The sequence below is a fragment of the Oncorhynchus keta genome, chromosome 28, assembly GCF_023373465.1.
Source record: "Oncorhynchus keta strain PuntledgeMale-10-30-2019 chromosome 28, Oket_V2, whole genome shotgun sequence".
Classification (NCBI taxonomy): domain Eukaryota; kingdom Metazoa; phylum Chordata; class Actinopteri; order Salmoniformes; family Salmonidae; genus Oncorhynchus; species Oncorhynchus keta.
The window spans coordinates 59,135,769-59,158,081 of record NC_068448.1 but is presented as its reverse complement, the minus strand read 5'-3'; the positions used below and the strand labels follow the sequence as shown (position 1 = coordinate 59,158,081).

The 22,313-nt window shown below is 42.4% G+C and overlaps 1 protein-coding gene across 2 annotated transcripts in view; it reads right to left on the bottom strand.

Annotated features, from left to right (window-relative positions):
• Positions 1-21,221, bottom strand: part of LOC118361160 (dihydropyrimidine dehydrogenase [NADP(+)]-like) — a 237,050-nt gene extending 215,829 nt beyond the window's left edge. For both annotated transcript variants that reach the window (XM_052483339.1, XM_052483340.1), the window contains exon 1: positions 20,557-21,221. In XM_052483339.1, the coding sequence (XP_052339299.1) occupies positions 20,557-20,595 (39 nt within the window). In that variant the 5' untranslated portion in view covers positions 20,596-21,221. The remainder of the gene's footprint in view (positions 1-20,556) is intronic.
• Positions 21,222-22,313: the final 1,092 nt, after the last annotated feature.

The following is a 22,313-nucleotide window of genomic DNA, read 5'->3' as shown; positions in this document are numbered from 1 at the left end:
GATAAAAAGACGTGCCCGTTTTAAGCTCAAAATATTTTGTCACGAAAAGATGCTCGACTATGCATGGAATTGATAGTTTTGGAAAGAAAACACTCTGACGTTTCCAGAATGGCAAAGATTTTCACTGTGAGTGCCCTAGAACAAAAGCTTCAAGCAAAACCAAGATTTCTGCAACCAGGAAATGAACAGGATTTCTGAGGCTACGTTTTGCATTATCTACTTATATGGCTGTGAATGCGACAGGAATGAGCCTACCCTTTCTATCGTTTCCCCAAGGGGTCTGGAGCATTGTGACGTATTTGCAGGCATATCATTGGAAGATTGACCATAATAGACTACATTTGCCAAGTGTCCGCACCGTGTCCTGCGTGGAAATTGGTGCGCAAAACTCAGCTGCTGGTATTTTTCCATGGGATTCTGAGAAAAACCATGCTTCCACGAACAGCATATCAATGAAGAGATATTTGACAAAACACCTTGAGGATTGATTCAAACAACGTTTGCCATGTTTCGGTCGATGTTATGGAGTTAATTCGGAAAAAAGTTTGACGTTTAGGTGACTGAATTTTCGGTTCGTTTCGGTAGCCAAATGTGTAGTAACAAAACGGAGCGATTTGTCCTACACAAAGAATCTTTCAGGAAAAACTGGACATCTGCTATGTAACTGAGAGTCTCCTCATTGAAACATCTGAAGTTCTTCAAAGGTAAATTATTTTATTTGATTCCTTTGCTGGTTTTTGTGAATATGTTGCGTGCTAAATGCTACGCTAGCCATCAACACTCTTACACAAATGATTGATTTTCTATGGTTCAAAAGCATATTTTGAAAATCTGAGACGACAGTGTTGTTAAGAAAAGGCTAAGCTTGAGAGCAGGCATATTTATTTCATTTCATTTGCGATTTTTAGAAATAGTTAACGTTGCGTTATGGTAATGAGCTTGAGGCTGTAGTCACGATACCGGATCTGGGATGGCTCGGCGCAAGAGGTTAAATGAGTTTTGGGAGCAGATTTGGGAGTCTATTTCTCGAAGTACTGTGCAGATGGTTTGGAGAACATATTATTTCCCCCCTCTGTTTCCTTGGTGCAAACATCACTTTAGCATTGCCCCCCCGATTGATGCAAATGCTGAGCATAAAACATTCAAAGTGCATCTCTGAGTAGCATTTTGTGTATATCCACCATGTAATCATCCCCCCTTTCTCAACAAAAGTAGCAGCATCCAACCTCAATTAGTGTCCCACAAGCTATGTGACAAGACATTAAAGCTTTTTCTTTTCATATTTTCACAGTAGGTGGAAGGGAGAAGACTGTTTCATATGGAGGTACGGGGGTGTTATTGTAAAAGGCCAGGCCTGGGCCTAACATAACCTGTGTCTCTTTCCCTACTGTGTTAGTCATGCTAAATGAAATGTCACACTTTATGCAACACCAGAAATCTTCCTATTAATTCTTTCATTTCACACCTAATAAAGTGTAGTTACACCACTGCGTTTCTTATTTTATTGTCTGTTGAGGCCTGTGGGACTATTTCTTCCATTGTGTGGTCTAGATAAAGCAACATGGCAGCGGTACATGCTCGAGGTAAACCAATAAGGACCGAAAGGTACAAATATTCTGACAGCGGAGACAAGTCTCTTGGGATCCGTTAGGAACAATGATGTTTCGACAGCATGAACATAACAATAAAGATATGATTTAACCGTCTGTATCTTATTAAAATAGTTATGTTTATATTATATCCACCCTTTACAACTATAACGTGTCAGAACTGCTTTGATCTGGAAGCATTAGATCGGCCATAACTTAGAACGCATGGCAGTTGGGTTTGAAGTGGTTCCAAAAGATTTGGAACAAAACACACATAATTAGTACTTGACACCCAGAGGAGAAGCAGGACAAAAAGGTGGGAGAGTAACTGCCATAGAATGAATTAACAAACCAGATTAGCAAGAATCTGACTAGCCAGAAACAGTGCACTACCAAACATGCATTAGAGAGAAAACGATTAAACATTACGTTTTTTTTTCTAGTTATAAAGGTCAATGTAAAACATTGTGAAATGCTTCCACATTAAAACACAACATACTAGATTCAACAACTGTGACTCTCGTATCACCAGAAACGTTTACATGCCTAAACTGTTTGGGTCTCCAACATGATGTATTAAACAGAGCGACAGAAAGAAATATCAGGATTAACAAAAACAACATATCGTATTACCATGTCTTCAATGTTAAATGGACCCTCCCTCACTGCATATAGACCTGTCTCAGTGTTTGTATCTCCAGCAGAGAACCCCATTTACAGCCCTGTATTGACCTGGTCTCCTCAAGTGGAAAATGTACAAGAGAAACAGATCCATGGCAGTCAGATCCAGGCAGGGTTGCAGGAAACACTAACCATGTTTGACAGGGGCTAATCTACTGTGGTTGCTAAATGGTTAAATGAAGAATAATAACAGGGAAATGGATACTAGGCAGGGTTCATCCTATGGTGTTTAAATCTAGATTGAGTGAAGCAGGGTAGTGTTCAGTAAGGCACACCGTAGCAAAATGTTCTGCAACATAAACGAACACTGGGTGTTCTTACTGGTTCAGTGTAGTATTTAAATAGTATTAAATAGTTTTCCCTACAGCACACAACCCAGATGCTCTGGCCTGCACCATAGAAAAGCAGAGAGTTCTCATTGCCATAGCTGACCATAGCAAAAACTAGGTTAACAACATGCATCCCTGTAAATGGACCCGCAGCAGGGTTTAACATATGTATCACCCCTCAATAAATACACAGTTGATGCTATTAGTATGCTGCTATAGGATTTCTCTGTGAAGTCAAATGTTACACATCTGGGCCAGTGGGATCAATAACGCTTACAAGAGGACTAGGCATTCATCCATACACTACACTTAGATCAATACCTACTAGGCCTAAACACCAGAGATAGTCCCTAAGATATCAGGTGTTTTTACACGTCCTCTTATTCACAGTGGTTCTACATGTAACTAAAACAGTCAGACAGAGCGTACCACTACTGTTTAAAGTAAACTGACAATGCTGCTCAGTACTTGTATCCATTAAGATCACATCCTAAAAGACTCATGATCACGTCAAGTGTGTGTTAGAATGTGTGCACGCATGCGCCGTCACCCAAACACCCGGTGTCTACACAACACAAGAGAACACCTCCCCTACTGTTTGTGCGACCTTTCTCACTGCAGGGTACTTACTGGGGACCTGCTTCCACGCTAAACGCACTCTGCACAGAAGGCCTCGTCTAAACCAAGGAACCAAGGCCCATCTGTGAGTGTTGGCTGCATCAGTACGCATGTGTCCGCTGGGGAGGAAGAGAAGGCTGCCTGGCCTGCCTGCGTGTGTCTGGCTTTCACACTCTACACTGATCACACTGGGCCCCAAACAGATGGAAGATCAATAAGTGCCCGGGCCAGGCAGAACGGCCGGTGGTATGCAAACGCAGACCGAGCCCTCAGAGGAAATCAACCAGGGTGTGAGGGAGGTGAGGAAGGAGGGCGGGGGTATATGATGGACACAGGGAATGGGCAAATCATAAACTGGAAGCAGTGATTAACTTGGTGGGCTGAGTGAGGACCTGAGAAGCACAAGCTAAGACTTTGAGGCATGAGACATGAGCCCTATACTATGAATGTAGTTAGAGGAGTTAGCGAGGTAACTTTGGTCAACTCTAAGTTCAACTTTGGATAACCGGTACCGCAAATGTGGCTCACATTTTAGCCTGGTAAATTGCTATGGCAACGAATCCTTCAGATCTAACTAGCTACGGGTTAGGCTAACTCAGGGCTCACTACATTTGTCCTGGATGAAGTGTCTGAGCTGCAAATTGATGACCAATGAAATTATTCCCTCAATCTTGCAAAGATTGCATCATCATCCTCTTCATTTGAAGAAGACAACTGATTAAATATTGTACTTTTTCAAATGTGTTTTTGGATGTATATTTTTTTAATTATTAAATACCTATCACATTACACATTTAGTAACAACAGGTGTATGTGCATTAATAAGCACAAAATAAAGACTACACTTCTAAACTGAATTTGCAAGAAACCTGGTCTTCCATTTTGATTTAGGCACAGGTGAAAATGTGGCACCTGCTTACCAATGGATTGATGTTTTAGCATCGTCTCAATGAAGAGTTTGGCATTCGACGAGCCACGTGCGACATGCATGCACAGTTAAAAACCTGCTAGAGTTAGCGACAGGCGGACGAGCAATATCCACCGTCGTAGTACGGATCAAGTCTATACTGGAATGGAAAGCTAACTGAAGCTAGCTAGCTTTAGAAAACCCTGAGTAGATCTCGCTTGCTCCGTAGTATACCCCTAGGGAGACAGAGGGAGATACAGAATAGCTACTCGCTAACCCACCACAGTATCAGACACCAAAGAACTGTGTAGGATATACTAGCTAGCTATACTATGTACTAAGACAGGGACAATCCATGTGCTATGCAATGCATGGAAGCAGTCACGGTCCACATTGTATTCTGGTAACCATAGTAGTTTAGCTCAAATTATATTCTGATAACCATAGTAGTCTCATCGTCATAAAACTGCTTTAAAAATCTTTTTAAAAGGCCATGTTTCATAAACAATATATATACAGCGGGCTCCAAAATTACTGCCACCCTTGACTGGCAATGTACAAACAATACTTTAAAAAATAAAAACAATATAATTATAGAGATAAACTCAAAATACCAACAATACCAACAAATACTGTACTTCATTAATGTTTCAATGGAACCAACCAAAACCATACAATTATTTAATGAATACAAAATAAATTTCACCAAAATCAAGATTTCATAATTATTGTCACTCCTCATTTAGTACTTAGTGCAACCACCTCCGGCAAGGATAACAACATGGAGTCTTTTCCTGTAATGTTTGACAAGGTTAAGGAAAACATTTGGAGGGATTTTGAACCATTCCTTTATGCAGATACTTTCAAGATCCTTCACATTCTTGGGTTTGCGCTTATCAACTGCCCTCTTCAACTCAGCCCGCAGGTTTTCGATTGGATTGAGGTCTGGCGACTGAGATGGCAGAACATTGATTTTGTCACAGAACCATTTCTGTGTGGATCTTGAGGTATGTTTTGGGTCATTGTCTTGTTGGAAAGTCCACCTATGGCCGAGTCCCAGCCTTCTGGCAGAGGCAACCAGACTGTCAGCCAAAATTGCCTGATGCTTTGTGAAATTCATTATGTCATCAATCTTAACCAGTACCCCTGGACCTCTGGAATTAAAACAGCCCCAAAACATCACTGACCCACCACCATATTTCACCGTGGGTATGAGGTGCCTCTCCTAGTATGCTGAATCTGACCAGAATGTTCAATTTTGGTCTCATATGACCAGAGCACCTTCTTCCAGTCATAATTTAAATTACGTTTGGCAAACTCCAAGTGCTCTCATCTGTGTCTTGGGGTCAGAAAAGGCTTTCTTCTGGCAACCCTTCCAAAGAGCCTGTGGTTGTGACGTCTGATGGTGCTTTTTGAAACCTGGTGACCCCAAGACACCACCAAGGCCTGCAATTCTTTCACAGGGATTCTTGAGGATTTTGTTGCTTCTCTCACCATCTTCCTCCCTATCCTGGGGGGCAAAATGCATTTGCGTCCTCTACCCGTGAGGTTTTCAACTGTTCTATATCTTTTGAATGTTTTAATAATTGACCTGCCAGGGCTCAGTGGTATATTCAATCATTTGTGGATCTTCTTGTAGCCATTACCAGGTTTATGAAGGTCTACGACCATCTGTCTCTTTTGAACTGCCAGTTCTTTTGTTTTCATAATGGTGTTGGATGACAAAGGGCTATTGCATGCGTGTTACCTAATTTCATTCCTGGTTTAATTTTGGTAGATGTTATTTACAATAATCTTTAAGGGTGCCATTAATTGTGAAACCTTGATTTGGAGGACATTGATTTTTTTATGAAATCAATAAATTATTTTGGTGGATTCCATTGAAACATGAATAAAGTACAGTATTTCTCACGTTTGGTATTTTGAGTTTATCTATATAATTATATTGTTTATATTTTTTTAAGTATTGTTTGTACATTGCCAGTAATTTTGTAGCCCACTGTATACATAAGTAGTGCATTGTTCCAAACCTTTGGCAGAGAAGTCATTCTTAGCATAATGTAAGGAGTACCAATATTTTACTCTGTATTACGGAGAGGTTGAGTGGTACAGACAATATGATATGTCATTGTAAATTGGAGATGTAATTTATTATATAGATACTGCTGAGCTGAACGTGGGCCATGAAAACATGAAATAGAACATTGTCCTAGCTTGACGTAGAAACAGGTGAATACCTTTGGAATGCTGAGCCACTTGACTGCACCAGATAGCTGTGTGCGAGTTCATTTCTTTTGAAAATGACTCACTGGACTACAGCCATATAGTTTTGAAACTAGAAGGAGAGAGAGAGACAGAGTAGGCAAGAAGGAGTCAGCTGAGATTGGAGTAAAGAATGTTGAGTTGGTCACAAAAACAAGGGAAGCTACTGAGCTAGCGCTAGCTAGCTAATGCCTCCAGATGTAACTCGGAGGTGAAGCCTACTTTCTGAATTAAACAATAGAGTTGATACTAATATAATTAATAGGGTTCACTCACACACACACACACTGCTTTGCATACCCAGGAGCTTCAGCATGGGCATACATCTTGCATGACAAGTCCTAGGAGGTATGAAATAGCAACAACATGAAGGTCAAAGTAATTTATTGCACAAAATGAAGCAACTATTGATTAGGAAAGAAAAGGGCAGGCACAACTTCCCCGCTAATAATGCTGTGTTCGTAACCTAGAGGGAAGTGGGAATTTACCACCATAGAGTGGTGCCAATGAATTATACTTGTAAGCAATCATTTCAAAACTGTAGGTGGCAGTAAATTGCCATACTTGGCATTATACATGTTCAAACAACACACTCTAGATGGCAGTATACACACTTTCAGTTTGTTTGCCAACTCATAGAAGTAATAGAAGAAAAAAATGGACTACTTCAAAATGGAGATGGCCTCAATGAAGCTGCCAGTGCACTCACAGACGCCATAATGGGATATATACAGGTATGACGATGATATCTCTCTCATTCTCTATTTTTAACACATGCAACTAGGGAAAATCTATTTGAATGGCGCTCCAACTGGTAATTACTGGTGGGAAACTGGTCTATCATCCTTGAACTCCAAGTAGGAGGTGGGAATTTAGCAGTTGTGAAGTCAAAAATACTAGTTGGATGCATTCACGTGCTTTGAAAAAGTTGAGAATCGCCCGATTGGCTAATGGCCAACAAGCGGTGTCAACCATAAACTAAAAGTACGGCTACCAGGCTTGCAAACAAATGAGTGTTCAAAAACCATATTAATAGATTGCTTTTTTAAACAATGTTTTGTATTTGTATTAATTGCCGAAAATGCTGTTTGAGGTCATTTCCTTAATAGGTGATGTCAGAGGTCACCATGTGGGAGAAGTTGGATTTCAAGAATGATAGACGAGAGAAACAGAGAAATGCTGATAAATCGTGGCAGACACTGAAAAAAAAACTTTTTTTTAAATGTGCGCCGAGACTTGCTATTAAGATCAAAGTGACAAGTTACAGCATCAGGTTGTCCGAGGAACCTCCAAGGTAACTAGCTAGCTTGTAATCCTTACTCTTCTGCTGGAATCAATAAAGGAATTTCCACATATTGATCTGCAGTTAGAGAGATAGAGCAACAGCCTTTGGGTCAGCAATATTAAATATAGGCCAAGGATATAATTTGTTCTCCTTTATGATGAGAAACAGTGCAATAAAAACAAATGGCACGTTCAACAGAAATATTCATCTATTCAGCTATGGTTGTGTACTGTCTGTATTGCAGGGCAAACGGTACCTTTTAGATAGTCCTATCCTATCTCACACATGAACTCTCGTTCCTTTGCACTGACGACCCGGTCACGACACAGCACGCCATTTCAATACAACCACATACAGATTATCCATACCATTCTCATAATGAGAGTAGGTGACAAGCTGCTTGCTGTAGACTTGGGGTTAAAGACATAAAGCTTTCTGCTTGAGACAAAGAGATAAAGCAGTGGGATCCCAGTGTGACCTCCCACACAGCACAGCCTGGCCAGTCTGTGTGGAGACATAAGAGCAGTGGTGGTGTGGTGCCATAATGTACACTCACTAAGTCATGCATGTATTCATGTCACCCAACAGAGCAGAACACCAAGGGCACCAACCGTTTCTTTTTCCAGCCAACATGGTTGTGTCGTGTCTCTCCTTTAAGTTAAGTCTGCTGTTGTAGCCTGGTCCAAAATATGTTTGAGCTGTTCGCCACAAACGTTGGAGTTGATAAGATAGCACAAACTGATCTGGGATCAGTCTACTGTTGTTGGGTTTTCACTCTAGCATGCGAAAATGTTAAGATAGCTTTACATTTATCCACTCACTCACTTTATCCATCAACTCCTACATTCAGGAGTTACACAGCTCATGTCCTGTCTGTCGACGTTAAGGCTTCTGTGACCGGTCAGTTAGTGCTAAATACGGCTGCTAGAATCCTGACTAGAACCAAAACATTTGATCATATTACTCCAGTGCTAGCCTCCCTACACGGGCTTCCTGTTAAGGCAAGGGCTGATTTCAAGGTTTTACTGTTAACCTACAAAGCATTACATGGGCTTGCCCCACGCTACGGTCACAAGACGCAGGCCTCCTAATTGTCCCTAGAATTTCTACGCAAACAGCTGGAGGCAGGGCTTTCTCCTATAGAGCTCCATTTTTATGGAATGGTCTGCCTACCCATGTGAGAGACGCAGACTCGGTCTCAACCTTTAAGTCTTTACTGAACTCTTCTCTTCAGTGGGTCATAGGAGATTGAGTGTAGTCTGGCCCAGGAGTGTGAAGGTGAACGGAAAGGCTCTGGAGCAACGAACCACCCTTGCTGTCTCTGCCTGCCGGTTCCCCACTCTCCACTGGGATTCTCTGCCTCTAACCCTATTACAGGGGCTGAGTCACAGGCTTACTGGTGCTCTTTCATGCCGTCCCTAGGAAGGGTGCGTCACTTGAGTGGGTTGAGTCACTGACGTGATCTTCCTGTCTGGTTTGGCACCCGCCCTTGGGTTGTGGGTTATACTCGGCCTTGTCCTAGGATGGTCAGTTGGTGGTTGAAGATATCCCTCTAGTGGTGTGGGGGCTGTGCTTTGGCAAAGTGGGTGGGGTTATATCCTTCCTGTTTGGCCCTGTCCGGGGGTATCATCGGATGGGGCCACAGTGTCTCCTGACCCCTCCTGTCTCAGCCTCCAGTATTTATGCGGTAGTAGTTTATGTGTCGGGGAGTACTTCTCCTGTCTTATCCGGTGTCCTGTGTGAATTTAAGTAGGCTCTCTCTAATTCCCTCTTTCTCTCTCTTTTTTTATGCCATCAGCATACCAACCTGCATACCACTGCTGGCTTGCTTCTGAAGCTAAGCAGGGTTGGTCTTGGTCAGTTCCTGGATGGAAGACCAGATGCTGCTGGAAGTGGTGTTGGGGGGCCAGTAGGAGGCACTCTTTCCTCTGTTCTAAAAAATATCCCAATGCCCCAGGGCAGTGATTGGGGACACTGCCCTGTGTAGGGTGCCGTCTTTCGAATGGGACGTTAAACGGGTGTCCTGACTCTCTGAGATCATTAAAGATCCCATGGCACTTATCGTAAGAGTATGGGTGTTAACCCTGGTGTCCTGGCTAAATTCCCAAGTTTACAATTGGCTCATTAATCCCCCTCCTCTCCCCTGTAACTATTCCCCAGGTCGTTGCTGCAAATGAGAAAGTTCTCAGTCAACTTAACTGGTAAAATAACGGATAAATACATTTCTTTCTCTCACACGGAGGACCTGAGCCTAGGACCATGCCTCAGGACTACCTGGCATGATGACTCCTTGCTGTCCCCTGGCCGTGCTGCTGCTCCAGTTTCAACTGTTCTGCCTGCAGCTATGGTACCCTGACACGTTCACCGAACATGCTACCTGTCCCAGACCTGCTGTTTTCAACTCTCTAGAGACAGCAGGAGGGGTAGAGAAACTCTGAATGATTGGCTATGAAAAGCCAACTGACATTTACTCCTGATGTGCTGACCTGTTGCACCCTTGACAACTACTGTGATTATTATTATTTGACCATGCTGGTCATTTATGAACATTTGAACATCTTGGCCATGTTCTGTTATAATCTCCACCCGGCACAGCCAGAAGAGGATTGGCCACCCCTCACAGCCTGGTTCCTCTCGATGTTTCTTTTTAGGTTTTGGCCTTTCAATGGAGTTTTTCCTAGCCACCGTGCTTCTACACCTGCATTGCTTGCTGTTTGGGGTTTTCGGCTGGGTTTCTGTACAGCACTTTGAGATATCAGCTGATGTAAGAAGGGCTATATAAATTAGATTTTTCCCTGTTTAGTCTGTTTCATCCTTGGGAGCAATTTCCAAAAGCTTGAAGGTACCACGTTCATCTGTACAAACAATAGTACTCAAGTACAAACACCATGGTACCACGCAGCCATCAAACCGCTCAGGAAGGAGACGGGTTCTGTCTACTAGAGATGAACATACTTTGGTGCGAAAAGTGCAAATCAATCCCAGAACAACAACAAAGGACCTTGTGAAGATGCTGGAGAAAAGTGGTACAAAAGTATCTATAGCCACAGTAAAATGAGTCCTATATTGACATAACCTGAAAGGCTGCTCAGCAAGGAAGAAGCCACATCTCCAAAACTGCCATAAAAAAGCCAGACTACTGTTTGCAACTGCACATGGGGACAAAGATCGTACTTTATGGAGAAATGTCCTCTGGTCTAATGAAACAAAAATAGAACTGTTTGGCCATAATGACCATTGTTATGTTTGGAGGAAAACGGGGGAAGCTTGCAAGCCAAAGAACACCATCCCAGCCGTGAAGTACTGGGGTGTTAGTATCATGTTGTGTGGGTGCTTTGCTGCAGGAGGGACTGGTGCACTTCACAAAATAGATGGCCTCATGAGGGGGGAAATGATGTGGATATATTGAAGGAACATCTGAAGACATCAGTCAGGAAGTTAACGCTTGGTCGTAAATGGGTCTTCCAAATGGACAATGACCCCAAGCATTCTTCCAAAGTTGTGGCAAAATGGGACAACAAAGTCAAGATATTGGAGAGGATCGCCACAAAGCGCTGACCTCAACCCCAAGTTAAACAATTGAAAGGCAATGCTACCGAATACTAATTGAGTGTATGTAAACTTCTGACCCACTGGGAATGTGATGAAAGAAATAAGCTGAAATAAATCACTCTACTATTATTCTGAAATTTCACATTCTTAAAATAAAAGTGGTGATCCTAACTGACCTAAGACAGGGAACTTTTACTAGGATTAAATGTCAGGAATTGTGAAAACTGAGTTTAAAGGTATTTGCCTAAGGTGTATGTAAACTTCCGACTTCAACTGTACATAGTGCATTTACATTCTCTCTTGACATCAGAGTAACAGCCTTTCCCACCAAACTCAACATGTATTCTCTTCCCAGACTTAAAAGACACTGAATCAAAAGAGATGAAATAGACTATCACAGGCCATCTGCTCGCCCCTACAGACTGAGCCAGCTACAGTGAAAGAAACTAATCCCAGAGTACAGATCAGTTGCACTCACTTCCCGGCATTGCAGCACCAAGTTAAACAAACCAGGCAACCAACGACAATAGTTCATAAAGCATAGACATCCCCTGGTAAAGGCTCCTGCCATTTACCGTGTGATTGTTGTTAGTGTGTTTCATGTGTGAGTTTGTATGTGTGTTTGCATGTGTGTGCAAGAGCGAGAGGGAAAGAGGGAGTGAGGGACAGACAGGTTTGTACGTGTGTTTGCATGTGAGACAGACAGACAGACAGACAGACAGACAGACAGACAGACAGACAGACAGACAGACAGACAGACAGACAGACAGACAGACAGACAGACAGACAGACAGACAGACAGACAGACAGACAGACAGACAGACAGACAGACAGACAGACAGACAGACAGACAGACAGACAGACAGACAGACAGACAGACAGACAGACAGACAGACAGACAGAGACAGACAGACAGACAGACAGACAGACAGACAGACAGACAGACAGACAGACAGACAGACAGACAGACAGACAGACAGACAGACAGACAGACAGACAGACAGACAGACAGACAGACAGACAGACAGACAGACAGACAGACAGACAGACAGACAGACAGACAGACAGACAGACAGACAGACAGACAGACAGACAGACAGACAGACAGACAGACAGACAGACAGACAGACAGACAGACAGACAGACAGACAGACAGACAGACAGACAGACAGACAGACAGACAGACAGACAGACAGACAGACAGACAGACAGACAGACAGACAGACAGACAGACAGACAGACAGACAGACAGACAGACAGACAGACAGACAGACAGACAGACAGACAGACAGACAGACAGACAGACAGACAGACAGACAGACAGACAGACAGACAGACAGACAGACAGACAGACAGACAGACAGACAGACAGACAGACAGACAGACAGACAGACAGACAGACAGACAGACAGACAGACAGACAGACAGACAGACAGACAGACAGACAGACAGACAGACAGACAGACAGACAGACAGACAGACAGACAGACAGACAGACAGACAGACAGACAGACAGACAGACAGACAGACAGACAGACAGACAGACAGACAGACAGACAGACAGACAGACAGACAGACAGACGAATACTGTGGACGCCTGAAACAAACCATGCGCTCGCTACGGTAACAGGCTTTAATTTTGGTAATGGGCACTATGTGCCAAAGGCTCATTACATGGCCTTTGAAAAGTGTCCCTGGCCATGTTGAGGCTCGGAAAACAATTAGCACAGAAGCAGAAGGTAAATGAAGTGTAAAAGAAATCAGGGCTTGATGACCGAGTGAGTCTAGTCTCAGGTCTTATCTGAGGCTCTCTGAGGAAAGGATGGAAGCAGAGGGAGGGAGGGGTAATGAGGAGAGGAGAAGGAAAGAAAAAAAAGTTCAATATGCCACATGCTATCTGGGTGTGTAAGCAAGCCAAGCCAAGCCAAGCCAAGCCAGCCCTGCCTGGTGTCTGTGGGGGGACTAGGGTATGAACTCCACAGAGGGGATTGAGTTTGCAGACGGAGATTGCAGCAGACAGTGGGGTCACATGTGATCAGGTGAGACTGCTCTCCTCCCCTAGGGCACAGAGGTGGCAGTAAATTGTGCAGTGGAGGAAAAGGAGAGGACACAGTTTCGGCTGGCTGTTCTCAAGCTCTCTCTCTCTCTGCCTCTCTCTCTGACAAGCCCAAGGATCATCTCTGCTTCGTTGATTGATTAAAAGCGCAATCTGAGCAAACCTGGCCAGGAGTGCAATTACCGGTCCACCGGTTTGGGTGTCACTTCTGAGATGTGCTTGTCTGGGCGTGTATGTTTTAAATGATACCAGTGCCTCCACGTACCTAGTACACTCAGCAAGATGTTGAAGATTATCACAGCAAACGCCTTACATAAACTCCCTCTAGCTGTTTATCTCACCACAATATGCTTCTTTGACTGGAACTGAAACTGCCTCATTCAATAATAGTTTTACAATACACATCCTCAAATAGCATTTTTAAAGATCTGAGCCGGTTATCTTTGTTGGCCCCAATTGGCCCTTGAGGATGCCATGGATTAAATGTAAAACAATAAATAATGTAGATGTCCAATTCCTACACCGTGTAAGCAACTCATAAGCAACCACAGCACTCGGACAAAAACCCAACTAATACGAGGATCTTCCAAGGCAGCCTAAATCATTTCAATAACACTTCATAGCTAGCCTGGTCCCATCATTTGCAAGTCAGTGTTCCCAGACAACCAGTTTATGGAAAGACATAGGGTCTGCTCTGCTACCATAAGAATCATACCTATTTCTATAATAATAATATGACATGTACTGTAAATGCCATTTTGAGATGATTTAATCCAAAGAGACTTACAGTCATGCGTGCATACATTTTTTTTGATATACACTGCTCAAAAAAAATAAAGTGAACACTAAAATAACACATCCTAGATCTGAATGAATGACATTTTCTTATTAAATACTTTTTTTATTTACATAGTTGAATGTGCGGACAACAAACATCACGCAAAAATTATCAATGGAAGTCAAATTTATCAACCCATGGAGGTCTGGATTTGGAGTCACACTCGAAATTAAAGTGGAAAACCACACTACAGGCTGATCCAACTTGATGTAATGTCCTTAAAACAAGTCAAAATGAGGCTCAGTAGTGTCTGTGGCCTCCACGTGCCTGTATGACCTCCCTACAACACCTGGGCATGCTCCTGATGAGGTGGCGGATGGTCTCCTGAGGGATCTCCTCCCAGACCTGGACTAAAGCATCCGCCAACTCCTGGACAGTCTGTGGTGCAACGTGGCGTTGGTGGATGGAGCGAGACATGATGTCCCAGATGTGCTCAATTGGATTCAGGTCTGGGGAACGGGCGGGCCAGTCCATAGCATCAATGCCTTCCTCTTGCAGGAACTGCTGACACACTCCAGCCACATGAGGTCTAGCATTGTCTTGCATTAGGAGGAACGCAGGGCCAACCGCACCAGCATATGGTCTCACAAGGGGTCTGAGGATCTCATCTCAGTACCTAATGGCAGTCAGGCTACCTCTGGCGAGCACATGGACGGCTGTGCGGCCCCCCTAAAGAAATGCCACCCCACACCATGACTGACCCACCGCCAAACCGGTCATGCTGGAGGATGTTGCAGGCAGCAGAACGTTCTCCACGGCGTCTCCAGACTGTCACATGTGCTCAGTGTGAACCTGCTTTCATCTGTGAAGAGCACAGGGTGCCAGTGGCGAATTTGCCAATCTTGGTGTTCTCTGGCAAATGCCAAACGTCCTGCACGGTGTTGGGCTGTAAGCACAACTCCCACCTGTGGACGTCGGGCCCTCATACCACCCTCATGGAGTCTGTTTCTGACCGTTTGAGCAGACACATGCACATTTGCGGCCTGCTGGAGGTTATTTTGCAGGGCTCTGGAAGTGCTCCTCCTGCTCCTTCTTGCACAAAGGTGGAGGTAGTGGTCCTGCTGCTGGGTTGTTGCCCTGCTACGGCGTCCTCCACGTTTCCTGATGTACTGGCCTGTCTCCTGGTAGCGCCTCCATGCTCTGGACACTACGCTGACAGACACAGCAAAACATCTTGCCACAACTCGCATTGATGTGCCATCCTGGATGAGCTGCACTACCTGAGCCACTTGTATGGGTTGTAGACTCCGTCTCATGCTACCACTAGAGTGAAAGCACCGCCAGCATTCAAATGTGACCAAAACATCAGCCAGGAAGCATAGGAACTGAGAAGTGGTCTGTGGTCACCACCTGCAGAACCCCTCCTTTATTGGGGGTGTCTTGCTAATTGCCTATGATTTCCACCTGTTGTCTATTCCATTTGCACAACAGCATGTGAAATCTATTGTCAATCAGTGTTGCTTCCTAAGTGGACAGTTTGATTTCACAGAAGTGTGATTGACTTGGAGTTACATTGTGTTGTTTAAGTGTTCCCTTTATTTTTTTTGAGCAGTATATATTTTTTACCTTTATTTTACTAGGCAAATCAGTTAAGAACAAATTCTTATTTTCAATGACGGCCTAGGAACAGTGGGTTAACTGCCTGTTCAGGTGCAGAACGGCAGATTTGTACCTTGTCAGCTCGGGGATATGAACTTGCAAGCTTTCGGTTAGTAGTCCAACACTCTAACCACTAGGCTACCCTGCCGCACTAGGCTACCCTGCCGTCCCGGCCCGGGAAACCCACATCCCTGGCCGTGCAAGCGCCATGCTCTACAGACTATGGTTTCAGAGTTTCACAAAAATCTAGCAAGTTTCAGTACCGGGAATAATTCATAATTATCCAGAGAGTCCCAAGAAATAGCAACAAAAAAAAGCCCATTTAAAGCTATTCAAAACCAAGATATGGTCACTATGCCAGGGTTCCCCAAATAAGAGAGGTGCTGCGCCACCAGGTCGGCTTGGCTGCGCCACAATGTAAAGATTTGAGCAAATGAAACTGATATTTATTCATGATAAAGTAACTATCTTTGATTGCCAAGGACAATGTTGTGAATTGGGAAACAGGCCATTCACGAATTCAGAGCGTTATCATGTTTCTAAATTAATTCAGCAGTAGTTTCAGCAGTAGCGATCTCGACATAACCGACTAAAATCAACTTCACAATTTACTATGGAGTTGAGCGGCGACTGGTGTGGGCAGACAGGAGCGCCGACATCACATAAAATGAGTATAGCACACAAACTTTGTAACAGCAGTCAAACAACAAAGTCAAATGTCCAAAGTTGCTAAGCCTGCTAGAAAACCTCCAACGAATGACAGAATATCTCCTATACTTGGCTAAATCGAGTTGATTATAAAGATAGCAGATCAGCACATGGTTAATGGGAAATGAACAGTGGGAATAGTTGAAATATATAAACTCGGTTTAAAAAAGATCCATATCTACTCTCATACTGTTTGTTGTTCACATTCTCTACCGAAGCTCTCATATGGGCAGCAATACCAAACAGTGCAGAGAAGAAAAACATTTTATAGTGGTATTTTGACATGCATAAGCAAGAGACTTGCTTTGGTAATGGAGCCTATGGATTACAGAATGAAGGTAGGAATTTTCATGAAAGACAGGAGTCCGAATGTTGGGTTTCAGTGGGACAGGAGAAGATAGAATTTTCCCTCGTGCCTGTCTGAATTGTTCACAGACGTCATGTATGCGACAGGGATGCGAATTGTGCATAGGCCTATTAAATTTGGGAGTTTCTGAAGAGTCACAATGAGAGCTCAAAGAGGCACATGTTGTTTTGTAGGCGATCTGTAGGGACTTCCTGTAGGGTTTATTAACTGCATTCGGGACGGTTGTACAGTCCAGCAATATCAATTATGTGTGTGCTTTTAATTTATGGCGACTTTGTGTGAAGTAAATATGGCAGGCTAAAAGCTTCCACGCGACAAACTATTTGGATAATGTGCCATTATATGTTTTGCTAATCTGCTGCTGCGCATGTTGAGTATTTTGTGGAATTACATTAGTGCGACATTGGGGCATTTTTTAAAATGTATTTCCTGGGTCTTGTCATTTTATTTTTTCGAGAAATGTAAACAAAGCGTGTTCCCGGGAAACTCTCGGGATCCCGATTACCCGTGTTAATCTACTACCGACTGAGCCATACAGGAACACAAGCTCTGGTTTTTGTTTTTTTAAATCAACTCTAATAGAAATCCAGCTAGGTTTTAATCATTTACATGCACACACACAAAAGACATGCTACACATTTAACTGATATGAGTGCCTGGGTGCCGTCCGTGGATATTAAAATAAGACATGTGACAGGAGGACGGGATGGCTAGCAGCAGAATTTTTTTTAGTATTTAATTGCACCAGAGATGGCAATTATAATGAGATTTAAAAAGCCATTTCCAATGGCAGGCAGGAGTAGTTTAGTGATGGTTTTAAGTGCAGAGGCAGGAAGAAGGTCACGTCACTGTTGCCATTAGTCCCTGAATAAAGATGCTAATGAAGGGTTTGACTTACTGCACTCCACTGTGGCTACCGCCTTCATAAAAGGTTCCATTAGATTCCCTCAGTCCAGCATTGAACCAAGGCTTTTTAAGCCAGCTCGATCCAAGCGACTAAAGTGTGCTAAAAAGCTAAATAATATCAGATATTTTCAGGTAAACAACACTATAATGTCAAAATTTAACTGGCTCTTGGGAAAGATGCTTTGCTATTCACTTCACAGAGGCTCTGGTTGGCGATTTTACATTATTCTACTATACTTTTCTTTACTGTACTGTTGGATTCTAGCTTGAAATATACATATTCATGTTACCATACCAGAACGTATTGATGACTTTACATGTATAAGGAATGTATGTGTTGGAGTCAATGGTGGGTGGATGAGAACTAGGTGTATAGAAAGTTACTGAGTGAGACAAGGGGGAGTGCAGAAAGTTTACATTCTGTTAAACATGTTATTGTCACTGTAAATATCATGGCTCCTAAAGAGGGAGACAAAGGGTAACAGTCTGGTTTGGGTCACTGACCAGTTAGGACAGCTACAGAGGGGTGAGGAATTCATCCCGAGGTCAGGTCATATGAAGTGAGAAGGAACCGTCCTATGACACACACATAGACTTCCACGCCCACGAAGGTTCTAGCGTCAGGCAGGACTACAACAGTGAGAGGTTTAGCAACAGAGATGCCTTGGCTGGTTGTGCAAGGAGTTGAATCCGCCTGGTAAGAGGGTATATGTAATCATGTCTCTGCAGATGTATAACCCAGTGAGTGAATGAATTTGGTTTGAGCATTTTCTAATCTGTGAGTTTTTAATCTGTTCGTTCAGAACCTAACAGTGCTGTACTAAACTCCTCTACAGTACTTTGCTGTGCTGTTAATGTACTGTGATGTCCAAACTTGTGAAACAGATATCTACGATTGGTAAAGATTTGGTCCGGTCCAACCAAATTTGCTCCTGTTTTTGGGGCAGAGCTCATTTGAATATTTTTTTATTTAACTAGGCAAGTCAACACATTCTTATTTACAATGACAGTCTAGGAACAGTGGTTTAACTGCCTTGTTCAGGGGGATCTTTTACCTTGTCAGCTCTGGGATTCAATCTAGCAACCTTTCGGTTACTGGCCCAACGCTCTAACCACTAGGCTACCTGCCGCCCAATAATACTGGCTGAACCAGACCCACATTTTTACTTAACTTTGTCTCTAAGAACAAGTAAACAGTTTAATAGATGTGGAGGCTATTGAAACCACAAAGTAATTGATAGTTCATTGTCGTCTTGTTGTATGAAATTGATCCAACACACCAATCTCTCACTAGCCTGGGAAAAATAACATGTGGAAAGACAGAGCCAGTTGCAATGTGAAACTCTTCCAAGAAATGTACAGTGTTTAGTGTTCCAGGATAACCCCCACCTCTTGGGGCCCTCTCCTCCCTCAGCAGGAAACCCCATTGACTTATTGGCTCTCAGTCTCAAGAGCAAAACATTCATCCGAGCTCACTCAGGGATAAAACCTTTGCAGTTCAGATGCATTTCATTTGCTAATGGTTAACACATTTTCAATGATCTACTAGCCAAGTAGTTAAAGCCATTAGATTTCTCAATCATCAAAATACCCTTTATTGTCCTTTTGGTCAAATTGTAGACGCTACAATTATTATTATGCTTAAACATGTGAGATTGAGTACGCCATGACTTACTTGCTTAAATGAATTGCTCTTTTGGGAGCATAGGTCATTCATAAACATTATTATGTACTACATGCAAAGTCATGTTTACATGCAAAGTCATGTTTGTTTACACTTGTAGAGAAGCATGCACAAGTCCCAACACACACAGCAACAGATTAGACAACAGCAAGTTTTCTCCAATGTCTCAGGAAGTGATAAGTTGACCCTGGCCTATAGCCTGCACATTCCACTGGAACAGGCAGAAGTGAACAGTGAAATGACCATGTGATGTCCACATGATCTCTCTGGTATGTTAGTTAGCAGAACAGAAGACTTGTGGATGGTATTATCGCAATAGACTGTACATTCAGTCCATAATGAATAAGAAATACTCCTGGTAAAATAGGACTTCCTAGACTGATCCCTTCCTCGTATATGCAAGCGTGTTTGTGGTTATTGTATTTATTATAAAGTAAATCATTTCATTGATTAAGTAATTCCATACACAGTAGTGATGGATTTCATAAAATAGAAGAAAAATGGGCATGTATAATGGAAACATGATAAATAATTTAGTTTTGATTCAATACCAGGTGCAGCATAAAGCCAACAATACAGCAATAGACATCCATTGCCTGGGTTTGACTCAAGAAAGCAACATATGATATGCCATTTGTTTGCTTTGCAAAACAATAAGGTCTATGTGAATATTATATCCCATTTCATTATATTCCATTCTATTAGACTGTATCATTTCCAAAACACATCACAACAACAAACTGCATACACTAACTCAAAACAAACCAACACCCACACAGGATAAACTTTGCCCCAATAACTTCAAGGCATCAGAAAATCTCTGCCACAACAAAATATCAATGAACCATTATTCAACGTTAACTTAGCAGTATTGTTTAACTGTCTTGCAAGTATGATGGGGTAGTTGCTGTGATAAAGCTATTTTTTTCAACAACTGTTTTAGTGGGAAACATACAGATCTATTCCTCATACAAGCATACCAAAACTAGCCCTTTGTATTGGTAAAGCACCTGAATTATAAATACAAGACAATGTCATTTATACGGTCAATAATGACACTTATTTCGTTATCGAATACATGCAACATGTGATAAGTGACACAGCAACAAAAATGCGAATTAACATTTCTGATACAGCAGTATTTGATAGAGCAGAATAATAAAGTAGCCTTATACCTCGATATCTGGAAGATCCTTGCTCAGCATTCTAGACATCGCCTTTCGAAGAAATGTGAGTTGTCAAAGTAAAAAAGGACGTGCGAAACGCAAACTATGTTGTATGCTATCAGTGACCTGTTTGATTTCTTGATGCAATATTTACAATCGCCACAATAGTTTGGAGCAGACCAACCGAGCGCAGCTAACGTTATCAAGGAATCTCCTACCTGACTAGTATCTGTCTTAATTCTTTCTATTTTTTCAAAATTATTTGTTACCAAGTCATTGGCGTTTCTTTTGCCGATTTATAGCCTAAGCTTGATATGGATAACGTTAGTTTCGAAATTATACTGACTGGTTGTTGTTATTCTTTCTTCGTTTAGGACAATACGGAATTGAGGAATCAAAAAAAGTTCAGAAGTGAAATTTGGAACACGGAGTTTCTACTGGTTTCTAAACCCAGAGGCGAGACTTATTGGAACTCTTGCGAAACAGACCAAATTGACTAGGCCGTTTTTTGAGAAGTCAATGAGAGAAGTTAACAATATTCCTTGGTTATTAGTTTTCTAGAAATCTAAAGACACAACTTAGATTCGAGCCAATGTCTTAAGTAGTTGAACATGTTATTACTTGAACGTTTTAATTTCATTTAAAAAACATTGTATATCTATCTGCCTTTGATTTGTTGTCGCGAGACGACGACGTGAGTTTAACTATGTTGTGTTCACGACAACCGGGAACTTGAAAATCATAACTTCAGTGATCTTCAGGTCAGAAAGTCGACTTTTAGAATGAGGCCCGAGTTCGAATTCCGAGTTGGTAGAACTTTCAAAACGGTTCCCAGATGTCTTGAATGTACTGAAGTCGGAGTTTTCCGAGTTCCAAGGTGTTGTGAACGCGGCATAAACCAACGTCACCATGACTTCACATTGAGTGTGATCGGGGATTTATATTGGAGAAGCAATTTTTGCCTACTTTCGAAGTTCCACCTCGTGCAGCGTGCGGAAGTTGTAGTACGTAATACATATTAGGAACTCTCTCATCCCTCCTTCTCAAACGTCCCTTCCCCTTGTCATGTCTCAATCCTGCACAAATCAAGTGTCACTCTTCCTCCTCAAGCCTCCCTTAATCAAATATCAACACACTAGAGACTAGTCAAAGTCAACCCCTCCTCTTCAAACCTCACCCTTGCATTGGTCACTTATCACCACTGTTCTAGTCAGGCCACAGTTCTGCTCACCCCTCACCCTTGAACTCTTTTATTCACAATTGGACGAAATACAAGCTAAAAGCAGATTATTTCATTTTTCTAAGGACCCAAAAAAACTGAGGCAGTGGGAGAACCTATTCATGTAAATACATTAACTAGCTACCTACACTTAGTAGACCACTGTGTATAAGATGCTTGCTAGATAACTTTACTCTATAGCTAAGTGAATCAAATATCATTAGCTAGATATAACTTCCTATTAGCTAGCTTACTTGATGTACAGTGGGGAGAACAAGTATTTGATACACTGCCGATTTTACAGGTTCTCCTACTTACAAAGCATGTAGAGGTCTGTACTTTTGATCATAGGTACACTTCAACTGTGAGAGACGGAATCTAAAACAAAAATCCAGAAAATCACATTGTATAATTTTTAAGTAATTAATTTGCATTTTTATTTTCTTATTTTCTTGCTACTTACAACCTCATGCTTATCGCATTAGCCTACACTAGCTAATTATCCTTCCAGTTCGAGATGAGTAATCGCTGTTCTGATGTCCAGAAG